The sequence below is a fragment of the Bombus pyrosoma genome, linkage group LG3, assembly GCF_014825855.1.
Source record: "Bombus pyrosoma isolate SC7728 linkage group LG3, ASM1482585v1, whole genome shotgun sequence".
Classification (NCBI taxonomy): Eukaryota; Metazoa; Arthropoda; class Insecta; order Hymenoptera; family Apidae; genus Bombus; species Bombus pyrosoma.
The window spans coordinates 9806085-9818835 of record NC_057772.1 but is presented as its reverse complement, the minus strand read 5'-3'; the positions used below and the strand labels follow the sequence as shown (position 1 = coordinate 9818835).

General features: G+C 37.1%; 2 protein-coding genes across 12 annotated transcripts in view; one reads left to right on the top strand and one right to left on the bottom strand.

Moving 5' to 3' along the window:
• LOC122565951 (monocarboxylate transporter 10-like) overlaps nucleotides 1-12751 on the top strand; it is a 284840-nt gene that overhangs the window by 104554 nt on the left and 167535 nt on the right. The gene's annotated exons all lie outside the window — the stretch shown is intronic.
• LOC122565950 (nose resistant to fluoxetine protein 6-like) lies at nucleotides 1362-5488 on the bottom strand. 3 transcript variants are annotated; one of them, XM_043722528.1, is made up of 13 exons: nucleotides 5055-5486; nucleotides 4298-4542; nucleotides 3868-4061; nucleotides 3624-3745; nucleotides 3242-3484; nucleotides 2937-3144; nucleotides 2692-2857; nucleotides 2526-2605; nucleotides 2358-2453; nucleotides 2155-2284; nucleotides 1905-2079; nucleotides 1630-1772; nucleotides 1362-1546 (listed from the first exon to the last, which is right to left on the bottom strand). In XM_043722528.1, the coding sequence occupies exons 1-13, from the start codon at nucleotides 5275-5277 to the stop codon at nucleotides 1424-1426; spliced, it is 2148 nt and encodes a 715-aa protein (XP_043578463.1). In that variant the 5' UTR covers nucleotides 5278-5486; the 3' UTR covers nucleotides 1362-1423. The 3 variants fall into 3 exon arrangements, with proteins under 3 accessions (XP_043578463.1, XP_043578464.1, XP_043578465.1); XM_043722529.1 differs by lacking the exon at nucleotides 1630-1772 and having other exon boundaries at nucleotides 5055-5488; XM_043722530.1 differs by lacking the exon at nucleotides 4298-4542 and having other exon boundaries at nucleotides 5055-5192.

Below are 12751 nucleotides of genomic sequence, written 5' to 3'. Positions count from 1 at the left end.
TTATCCTGCAACGAACGACCGTTTCGTAAATTTGCATTCGCCTAACTAGATTCTGAAAGGGACGTAAAAAATTACTCGTGGATACGTTTTATTTGACGCGAACAAAATTGTATTGTTCGCTAATTGTAAAGTGAAAGTAAATCCAAGATCGTTCGAATTTTACGTCGTTTTCTCCATTTTTGACAAACATCCGAGCTTGTTTGAAATTTCGTCGACTCGATACTTTGTGCTATCGTCTTATTTTCTTCCCCTTATTTCACACTTTCTTAATTAAAGCGGCGAGTCGCGGGACTTTCACGATCAAATTCTTTTTTATTGTTTTTCGTTTAGATTTGTTTATCGTTGTATTATTTTTTTTTGTATTGTTTATTAATAATAGCGTATTCCATTCATTGTGGAAATAATAGGTCTCAAGGGAACTGGGTCGTAGCAACTCAGCCGTTCCCTTGGGAAGAATTGCTAAAGTTTTAATTATTCTTAAATTGAATATAATTTACACATCGTATTTTTACGTGTATGTGCACATTTAATAAAAAAGTACAGTGATATTTACGGAGCAACATAAAATCAGGATTTCAGGATTAGTTCGTAAAATATATCAGAATATAAGAATAACGGAAGATCTCTAGGAATATATATAATGGAAGAGGTGTAGAAGGCAATGCAATTTTGAGCGACTATGTCAACAATTCGGTGATCAAAAATTAGTACTGTGACACTTGAAATGCGAGCTTGCTTTCAAATATGTTGAGATTTATCTCGGAATAGAATAAAGAGGAACACGAGAATGAATGTATAATAGAAATATATTTGAGTAATTATAAGTAGAAGTTATAAGTACAGCGTATGCTAATTCAGATTCGCATGTTACGAGCGTTAGTTTACAATAATGTTTCGGAGCCATCGGATTGTGAGCATTTATATAATTACGAAAACTGGCCCGTCTATAGCACGGTATATCATCCGTGCATGACATGTTCCTATAAAAGGCTATGAGGCTGAGAGGCCCTTCAAATTGATTTAGAGCTCAATGGCTTCGAGGAGTAAGAAAACTAAACACTAGAGAAGATGCAGAGTTTTCCTAGAAGTGAAAATCACTTCAACAAAATAGACAGAAAGAGAAATAGGGAAAAAGGGGAAAGAAAGGGGGAAAGATATGTAATATACTATACGATACAGTATAATGTTGGCATGTACGTTAAATAATAGACGCTATTTACCCAATTATGGTTCCAGAGAACATCATAATAAATTGAAATGTTTCAAGATTTCGAGAGAGAAAGAGAGACAGACAGACCGACAGGCAGACAGACAGACAGACAGAGACAGAGACGAACAGACAGACAGAGAAAGTGCATGTATCGAGGGAGTAATTTCATTAGTTTATTAATTGAGAATCTTAGAAATATGTATTAGTACATGTTTATTTTATTCTTGACGGATTATTGTACAATCGGACGAGTGATATAAACGGCATTTCTACTGTTGCGGATAGGACAATAGCAGCAGTGAAACTGAAAATTGTGATTGTAATAGTAGCATAGCTCTGAAAAAACATAATACGTTATTATTACATAGGATTCATATTACTTTGAAATTGTTCGAATGAAACTACCTTATCACACTTACAAAATTGGTGTAATAGATGGAGAGAGAATAATTATTTAACGAATATAACGAAAGAATAATAATACAATTTATGAGATAAGCACCATATGTTAATTTACCCAAAACAACGAAAATATCTAGCGATAAGATTTTGTTCACGATACCTGCAAACGTAACAAATATACTTGGATGTAGTTTACAAAACGCTAAATACTTTACATTGTACAAACAGCATTTTTACAATAAGAAGAATTACTTTAACGCATTACTAAGAGACATGAAAAATATCGACTTACCACCATTATTCGTAGTACATGCAACTACGAGCCAGGCAATACTTAATGCCCAGCTTGTTCTACTGAGGGCCAAATACAGAACGGAGAGACCTAAGGATATGTTCTTGTTCGCGAGTCCGAAGAGAATCGAACAATTACATAAAATTGCCAAGGTCCAACCAAAAATTAAGCTTCCCTAAAAGATAAATTTTGTCATATTATTGAAAGATGCAGAGGAATATAGGTGTAACGAACAAACAGTATACATTACTTTTGATAAATGCAATTTGTAATTCCATTTTGTAAGAAGGTGACATGTGGCCATTCCTATGAGGTATGGCGGTATTCTACACCACGGTCGTATATAAAAATATGTCAGTGTCTTATATTGTTCGTCCAACCTACGAAAGTAAATATAAGTATATTTCCAAATTCCCTATGTTATAAAGAGTGTTAAACATTTTGTATGCTTACGTAGGATGGTAATTAAGAGTGTACCCCGTGTAAGCTAGTGATCCTATCGATGAAACTAATGTAAGAACGCCTATACCCACGGCAATATTGTAATGCCTAAAACAGTCGATTTTAGAGCTCAGGTAAAACTGGGTACTAAGGGATTAAAGAACGAAATTAGAAACTCACGTGATCGATAAAGTTAGGAGAAAACTGCCAAATACGAAAAACTGCATATCGTTGGGCAGGTACCAAGTCCATGTGAGACACTGCAAACAGTACATCTCTCCGAAACGATTCTTTTGTAATAACGCTAACGATGTTAGCAATAAATTATCTGAGAAAGGATACGTACTAGCTCATCCCACCTATAGAAGTTGTTGATGTAAAGTATGTTAGTCCACCAATATTTGGAACACTTAGTACTTGGATGCTCAACGGGAAGAAGTGTTGAGACATGATCATGCCAGGTAAAATTCAATATCGCGATTAATATAACGATGAAATATGCAGGTGTAAGCCTTCGATGTTAATATATTTATTTTATTATCATCGAAATCTTATCGATAGAACTAATTAAGTATCGATACTATACTATACCTTATATATCGTTTGATAATCTTTTGAAAAAAATTGTTCATCCTTTTTGCTATAGGCGGGATTCCCTGATATTTTCGTCGTTCCTTCAGAAATGTATATGACAAGAGAAAACCACTCATAAAGAAAAATGCATCCACCGAAAATGTGAAGTTACTTATGACCTGCATGAGTAAATTTTCAGCCTGTATATATACAAGCCATTTGTTACCTGTATACATGAGTGACTCCATTAAAATAATAGATCATTAAATCAGAAATCGGATCGGAGTAATCAAATTAAAACATCGTTAAAATTCATTCCTTACTCAGAACATGAACTGCGTAGATCAATGTGTGCCCCAGAATGATCCATACTATCGTCAACGTTTTCAAGCCGTAGAATACTCGCAGATTATCACCACTCTTTTCCGGTTTAAATATTTCTTTTACATTGGTGAGAAATGAGAAACACAGAAGATATTGGCTGATACGATTCTGCTGCCCCGACTCGAGGGGTGCCGGATTCTCATAGGTGGTTTCGCACTTGTTATCTATTCCGTTGTTCAATGCTGTTGAAAGTTAGTCGTATGTTATATACATCCCCATGAAATAAACTCGAGGCGATAAAAATCAGTAAGATTGGTAACGCGGGCGCAGTTTTGTGTTAAGTAATAGTTAATATACAGTATCTATGTATGTGTAGCTTACCTATCGCGTTGTTACTTTCGAACGTAAGCTTACTCCTTTCTTTACTTAAACGCTTTGTATGGACGAAAACGTCGTATACTGTGGCTGCTATTACGGTAGCACACAACGATAGCAAAACTCCTCTGTAATCAGAATTTTAAAGACCCTAGGTGATATTTTATCGTATGCAGATCTTGACGTATGTAACATATATCTGAAGTGACAAAAATTCGAGTTTTCAATTACGAGCTTGAAGTGTACGTACATGATGGAGATCATTTTCGCAGAGAGTAGCCATTGACGATCATCCACCAAATCGGAGACTTCGATCAGCTTGAAGTGTATATTAAAAAGTTCTCCAATGAAAAGCGCCTCATTACGAAATACTTTAACAAGCATAGTAGCAACATCGTCTATGCTGCAGGATGCCGGTAAGCAAAGTCCAAGCGTGACCAAATCCTAAAATGAACGCAGCTTCTCAAATTTCTGATCGTCCGTCGTGACCGTATAAATTCGCACGTAAATTTCATGAAATATTTCAATATTAATGATATTATATATTAATAATATTTTAACGGGATAAATTCTTAATTGCCTGCATAAACGGGCTACATACTGATTATAATTGGCATTGCAACTTGGATCGTTAGAGGTATACATTCGGGATACAAATTCTAAAATATCCATTTGCTTACTTCGTCTTCTATTTCTACGTGATATTGCACAGTGCTATTGTGCCGCGCACGTGCAATAAAATAACGAAACTCAAAAGGTGAATACTCTTCATTCGGGTTTCGGTATATCGAATTGTTCTTTCGTATATTCTCCGATAGAGGTGCCGTGCGATTTTCAGAGAAAAACTTGCAACCTTGTCGGTCTCCTAACCAATGATTGTTCCCGATGACAAATCCTCCGGGTGGTACGCCACTGGTATCCAACGCTTAAAAAACATATGATCTCTCATTGGAAACTGCTCGTGATGCAATTAGCTATAAAGATCTAATGCGGCAGCAAAATTAATCGCATCGAAACCAACAGCATCGGCTGATCAGGAAAACAGTGACGACGACGATCGCAGCTTTTACACGCCACGTGCGAAGGAACTGGTTTCTTGCGCAACGGACGAAGAAAGTCTTAAGGTCGGGAGTTGGCTCGATAAGAAATTAAGCATCTTACACAATCGCGACGTAACGTGATCGTCTCGAGATCAGAAGAATCCTCGCGGTTGCATAGTAGTTGTTTCTATTGTTTTTGAGTTCAATTTTCCGCGGTATAAATGTTCATCGAGAACATGTCACGAAACACAATCGCGAACACGGTGTACAGCTTTTTGATTCGCGATCGGTTATACGTATTTCGTTTAGTTTGCCTCCTTCTTTCCTTTCGCTGTAACTGACTGGCGGTAGCTTCGCGAAACCGACTTCGACTATACATCTTAAAAGTTCTATTAACCTCTGAGAGCCCAAAGTATTTGGTTATCCACCGCATTTCGAAATTCATCTATCTGGGTGCGACACCTGCTGGAATTCAGAAGATCAGCGTTTTCCAAAACCGCGTACACTGGAAGTATCTTCCTCGTGGTCATCGGGTCTAGGGCGGCCACTTGTATCGACACGTAAAAGCTTGTTAAAAATAGAAAGGATAACCATGTCCACGAAACTCTTCCGCACTTCATACTTTGAAATGAGATTTACACTTGGATTATTAGAATTGACTATCGAGGAAGATCGGCAGCCACGCGAATGTATTTTGTTCTCTCGTTCGCAATAAAGTACGTTGCTGCTCTTTCGTTACTATGTTCGATGTAAAATGCGACTGCGTTGAACGGGGCTCGAGTGGCAAATGGAGTTCGAGAGACTCAACTCATTCCGATAAGATTGAAGCGCGATGATCCTTATGCGGTACAGGACACATCATTCCTGATGTAAAATATCGCATACATTTTAATTGCTAATAAGTTTCTCACGTTACTTCCACCGATTCAATTGTGTAATCCATTAGTTTTTTAAAACTCTTGCCTCTGACGTTCGTTACTTTTTACCCTATATTTTCATTTCGGAGCGAGTTTTTTAGGATAGCCAGCCAATTACTATCATACGATATAATTTCTAATATGCTTACGATTAAGAGTTTTGACGCGAAAGCGTAAGCTGGCCTTCATCTTGCAATTTCCATAAATGTTATGCTCACTGCTGCTATTAAAATGCGAGTCAATTTAAATATATCATTATAAAATGCTCATTTTTTTTATGGAACTGCGGTAACTGAAAACCACCAATCCATTACTTTATTTCGCGCCTTAGATTCTTTTGGATCGCGGTCAAGAAGCTGCATATTACTTTTCCTGCTCATATATCGTCTTTGTATATATTATGTTGTATTCGAACAAAAAAGAAAGGAAAAAAATTATAATTATAATAAATTCAATAAATTAATGATTGACGTGCATTTTTTTACCAAGTCTATAGAGCATTATCTGAGCTGTAAAATTACAAGTGACAGTATGTTCAAAACCGTTAAATATGATAACTTAGTAGCAACCAAAAACATATTTACGAAATGGCATGAAAGTTCATTAATGATAAGCAGAATCAAACATTCTTATTTTATTAAACATTTAAACGTTAATTAAACATTTTGCGAAGTTAAGTCAACAGTAGAGCAATGTATAAAGATAATTCTACATTCAATTCACTTTCTTTTTCTGTGGGATTCTATCACTGACAGTGAAGGGAATACGTAAGGAATTGTATGATACAGACCTGCTCTCCTTCCGAGCTTATATCGTTTTGCCGATAGAAAATAGATCAAGCACATTCGCGATCTGTTTTCATTTAAAAACTGACTTTTGGACGCAGCCTCGCATTTAACGCTTCTTCGCCAGATTTTACGTTCGTTGGTTGCGGCCAATTAACGTTCCACTTTCATACGAGTGGCTGGGTAAAGTCTTGACCGGTTTGTTATTTTATCGACTTTACCGCCATGTAATTCACGCGTAAAAAATAAAAACTTTTTTCTTGGTCGACATACTCGTCCACGCAAGAGCCTTTACCCGTAATGGACGTTCGTTTTTTAGATTCGTATTCGTCGCGCTGGTTCCTCAAACGAGCATGAAAAAATTAACTGCGGTTGCGTTTTATTTGATCGACAAGACCGTGCTACTTTCTAATTACCAAGAATGCCTTTAAGATCGTTCAAATTTCTCGTCGTCTTTTGCATTTTCGACGAACATCCACAGAGCTTGATTGAAATCTTGTCGACTCGATCTCTGCTCGATTTTTCATCTTTTTTCCTTTGTTTTCGACCATTGCATCTTGTCGATCAAGATGTTAAGATGGCACAGGGAAGTGCAAATTTTTATAAAATACACGCAGTACACCTTCTTCCGCGATTCGTCCAATCAAAATTTCGCCTGTTCATTGTCCGAAAGAAAGTAACGATTGTCCCGTTCGAAACAACCCAAACATGGGAATTTTCTTAAGCAATTTTATGACGTCAGCTTCCGAGGGAAAGTTCCTTTTATCAATGGTGGCAACGTTTTTAATTTTCCATGTCTCTCGTGTTCTCAATACCCAAGCGTATCGTAAGCAGAACTACTTCCGAATGGTAATTTAACTAATCGAAACGTGGCTGCTACGGTGATAGTACATGAAAGTAATGAAACTCCTCTGTAATCAAAATGTTTAAGTTTCTAGTCGATTTTTCATCGGACGCAGATCGCGATATATAGCGTGTATATATAACGAGTTTGAAATTTCGTAGCGAGAAACCATTATTGATCGTCCATCAAATTGGAGACTTCGATCAGCCTCAAGTCTGTATAAAAAAGATTTCCGACGAAATGAGTCTCATTACGAAATACTCCATCCATCATAGTGACGACTTCGCGTTTCATGTAGAATGCAAATAAGCAAACTCCAAGCGTCATCAAATCCTGAAAAAACAGCAATGTCTCAAATCTCTGATAGTTCGTTTCAATCGTGAAAGGTCGTACTTAAATGTCACATGTTGTTTTAATGAGGTAAATCGTTAATTTGCTGTATAAATCGTACTGATAATTACATATTGATTGCAAGTAGCATGGCGACTCGAATCTTTGGATATACGCATTCGAGTTGCAAACACTGAAATATCCATGTACCTACTTCGTTTCTTGATTTTATGCGATGTTGCACAGCGCTATTGCGCCGCATACGTCCAATAAAAAGTCGAAACTCAAAAGACGGATGTTTCTCGTTCGGGTTCCGGGATATCGAATTGTTCTTTCGTACTTTCTGTCACAGAAATGGCGTGCAATTTTTAGATATCTTGGAGAAAGTCAGACGATCTTCTATCCAATAATTGAGCTCGTTGACAAGTGACCGCTAATGTCCAGGGCTTGAAAAACACATAAACCTGTAATGGAAGCAGCTGATCGGCAAAAGGGATGCACTTGGGCGACAACGGTCGTCATTTTTACGCAGCCCGTGCTTCTGTTTCGACTGTTGATTCGATGAAAAATTATGCATGTGACACAAGCGCGACCTAACGCGACGTAATTGCATCCGGGAAAACTACCGCGGTTGCACAAGAATTATTTTTATGTTTGTTGAGTTTAACCGACTGCGTAATTTGTTGAATCGTAATCGGTTATGCGTATTTCGATTGATTTGCTTCCTTTCTTTCCGCAATCGTAATCGACTTTCAGTGGCTTCGTCGAACGAAGTTTGTCAAGATATCTTAAAAGTTCTATTTACCTCTTAACCCCTAAAATATCCGGTTATTTACAGCACTACGAAATTTAACTATCTCCGTTCTGCATCAACTCGAATTTAAAAGAGTAATGTTTTCCAAATGGTATTGTATAATCATTAGCATTATAAATTTCTGTTTTTCATACAACGCGTCTAACCATCGCGCAACAGCAGTTCATTCGGAGTATATACCTAAGAAAACGTTGTTCCGTTTTGCTTTCCTTTGTCTGTTCGCTCCTATCGCATAGTTCCTTGTATCTTTTAATATGCATATAATTATATATTTTGTTGTGTGATGTAGAGGGGGCTTTCAGAGCGGATTTTATACATGGAAACTATCTTCGTCGATATAGTGGCATATATTTGGTTTCGAANGAGGATCGACTTTGCATGCACGATATAAGCATCGTTTTATTACTTTTAATGTAGGTGGTTTAGCAGGGCCGTATATTGTTGAGTCATAGTCTATCTTGGATCAAATTATGTAGTGTTTGATATGTTTTTAATGATCGATACAACAATCGCTTTCCTTCAGCTGTTGAGGAAGACTACGTGGGCCCATACGCATTTAAATATATTAAGCAGATGGTTCGTTCCAGATTTATGGAATTGTTTTAAAATATCAAATCACTTTTTGAACTTTTTCGAGAACATATGTCTGTACGTGCGAATGCGGGCAAGAAACGAAAGTGTGGCTTGTAACCCGAAGGACGTACAAAATTTCATGCACGTGTTCTTTATGTTTGATCCGAAGGATGTACCATCTCTAACATGACGTTGCAGTTTAAGAGGTTAATAGAATGATAGGTAAAATGAATTTCCGATTTGTTCTATGGATCCGATAGCAAATATAAATATAAATATTCGGTTACATGAATGACGCAGCGTCGTTAACAGCGATACAGCAGAAATAAATTTTCCAATTTCATAAATTTCCTGTAAAGATATAGGAGGAAATATTAAAGGGGGATATTCGGAAATATAAATAGTTTACTTTATTTGGCAACAACAGTTCTACATATATCTTATACTCTGAAGGCCTCGAAAAGCTACTCGCACGCATGCTTGTTGTCAACCGACTCTTCCTGATGCTTGGAACGACTGCCAATCGTTTTTTTGTCCCAACTAAGGCCTGGACGCCCTCTGACGCTTACACACACATTCTCATGTACAGTGTAAATGTATCATCTTCCTAACATTTCGATATCTCAAATTTTCTAATTTTCAGATCCCGAATTTCCGACTTTATCAATTCTCAAAATATCATACTGTTGAGTTACGAAAGTTGCAAATTTTCATAAGCCCAAATTTANTAACATTCATCTCCGTGTTCATAACTTTGATGGAAGTTACTCTTTTTCTAAAATTCCTGATATCCATCTTGTTCTTGGCATATTTTTACTCGTGTTGATGCCTCACTTAACGTACGTGCTTCGAACTTTTAATTTCTCATCGTAGCAGTCATCATACTCAGTCATTGTCGATTTTATAGATGAATATTAATAGTGCTGATTAATTAAAGCTGAAAATCACGAAACTTTAGTACATTATTCAGGCAGTTGGAATAGTACAGGACGAATAATTAAAAGACTGAGAATTATGCTTTATTTCTGACATTCCTTTAATATTCATAACTTCTTACAACTAACATTTCTTGCCATGCTAATATTACATCCATATTACAAAATCGTCAAAGGTTTTTTCAGTGCTTATATAAGTGCTTGTGTAAAGAGGGAATAACTTAGTTGTACCCATAAATTTCATGCATGGCAATGACAGTAATGTGTAACTCTAAAAACGCATTTTAAAGGAACGATCATACTGACGAACATTACAGCGACGCGAATAGATACCCGGTATTTTTGTAGTTCATCAACTGCGTGTGTCGAATAAGTCGACATGTTATCAATGCGTTTGAGCTTAACGCACACTTTCTAATCACGATTTTCGTTTCGCTTATACTTTTGTATATTTAACATATCTTTATTTAACAGGTACATGGGACAGGTATATTTCCCATAGATCGTGATACGTTTGTTATAATCAGAACATCATAAATACATCTACAACGAACGCCAAGAATTCTGGAAGAATTATGTCGCTTTTCTTCGTGCACTATTATACAATCGCAGTAGTGATGCAAACGGCATTTCGACTGTTGCATATAACAGGGTACCCTGAAGAACAGAATTGTTATTTCATAATACAATAGTAATATTACATCGAAATTGTCCAAATGAAATACTTTCATTATACTTACAATGGTGACGTTATCAACGTAGAAAGGGTAATAACTAGAAGAAAGAGCCGAAAGTATAAAGATAGGGTTAAGGAGATAAGCAGCATACGATATTTTACTGAAGGGAGCGAAAAAACCCAGCGATAATGAATGAATGACTACAAAACCGAGTTTCAAACTCACCTGATCGGTAACATTAGGAGAAAGGTGCCGGTCCATCGTGATCGGTTTTGCGTTTCCCTTGTGCTCAGTTCTCCAATTCTATTCAAACTTAGCTGCACGTTACATAGATTCCTATGAAATTAACTCGAGGCGATCAGAATCATTAACATCTATAATACCAGGTATTATCGTCTATATCGCTTACCCTCCGTATTCCCATCTTGAAGCGCAACGATTTCATTTTCGCTGTTTACACGGGTTCGATGGCTGAAAATATTATATGCTTTATAGCTATGCTATATAGCCGCATTAATAAACGCACAATTTATGACGTAGGACGCCGACAATGATTTCGAATATTTCATCTTCTTGATTATCGCCCAGTTACGGAACCCCAATTAAATTATTGCAGTGCTGTTAACGGCACGTGGCTTACCGAAAAAGTTAATTGTCAGCACGCCGATACATTGTTAAACAAATTTTTAATTTTTTGGGTTTTTCTCGGCCGGTATTTGATCGTAGTAGATTCTTTTGACCTAATACCGAACCTGCTAAGCACTTCTTCCTATAATTAAGGGTTCCCGAAATGAATAAATTTTGAAAAAAACTTTCAAAATTGGTTTCAACTTTGCAGATGTTTTGCGTTTTTGCAATAGCAGTTACCTCGTTACAGGAGTAGAATGATATGTGTTGTCGTTGTTATTATAAATATTGAAATATGTGTGAATTGGAACCAAGGTGAGAAGGACAGCAAAATGGGGCCATTTTCATTTTTTAATTCATTTAAAAAACTAAAACTCTAACAGAAAATGTAACGGTGGCACGCGATAATGCAGACGTTTCTACCGAGAGTTGCGTCAAAAGAAACTTGGCAGTCGTGTTTTGTTTACAATTTGACCGAGGAAAACTTTGGCGAAATACGCTATGAGGATGATATACACAACAATATCGGCAGGCGACTGCTATGCGCGTTCTGGCAATCAATCGTTCAACCATTGTATCGAGCGTTAAACAAAACCACTCCTCGTATTGAAATTAGTTTTATTTTTAGATTGGAAGACGACATGATTTTATAGTTTTTCTTGACGATATCCTCAGCAAAAATGTCTGCTTTCTTCGAAGATGCAGAAATTGAACAGCTTCTTTACTCCACGTCTGATGGAGAAGATTGTATCGTAAAAAAGAGCCTTAGTGAGTCTCTATTTTCTGAAGGTGAACTATTCTTACCTCAAGTCTGGTACAGAGGTTGATGTTTCGAAGTCACGAACGATACTGAACCAACCGTTTCTAATGTCGTTACTAACCCTCCGATCGACGCTTCTGTTTAGACGACAACACGAGACTGCCGATGTCATCTTGGACTCGACGTAGCGTCCAGTAAAATCAAGGATTGCTTATGCGACATCCGCGCGCTGACTGATTTCACATTGATCAGAAAAAAATGTTCAATTAGCGTTTTTTATACACAGCAGTGTTTCACGCATCTTGTCGATCAAGATGTTAAGATGGCACAGGGAAATGCAAATTTTTATAAAATACACGCAGTACACCTTCCTCCGCGATTTGCCTGCGGATCAAAAACTTCGCCTGCTCAATGTCCAAAAGAAAGTAATGATTGTCCCGTTCGAAACAACCAAAACGTAGGAACCTTCGTAAGCAATTTTATGACACCAGCTTCCGTCGGAAAGTTTCTTTCAACAATGGTGACAACGTTTTTAATTTTCCATGTCCAGCCTGTTCTCAATACCCAAGCGTATCGTAAACGCGACTACTTCCGAATGGTAATTTAACTAATCGAAACTTGGCCTCTGTTATGACACCACATGAAAATAATGAAACTTCTCTGTAATCAGAATTTTAAAGTTCATAGGTGATATTTTATCGGATGCAGATATCGACGTATGTAATATATATCTGGTGTTACGATCGTTCGCGGAGAGACGCGATCGCGAGGAAAGCGCGTCAGCGGGAGGCGTAAATTCTCGCTACGATTCACAAAATCAACGCCGCGAATT

Coding starts and splice junctions, on each gene's coding strand:
- LOC122565950 (XM_043722528.1), bottom strand. CDS start 5,277: ATGAAGTGCGGAAGAGTTTCGTGGACATGGTTATCCTTTCTATTTTTA. Junction 2,080..2,154: donor ACAAATTGCATTTATCAAAA/GTAATGTATACT, acceptor TTTATCTTTTAG/GGAAGCTTAATTTTTGGTTG. Junction 1,773..1,904: donor ATGTACTACGAATAATGGTG/GTAAGTCGATAT, acceptor TTACGTTTGCAG/GTATCGTGAACAAAATCTTA.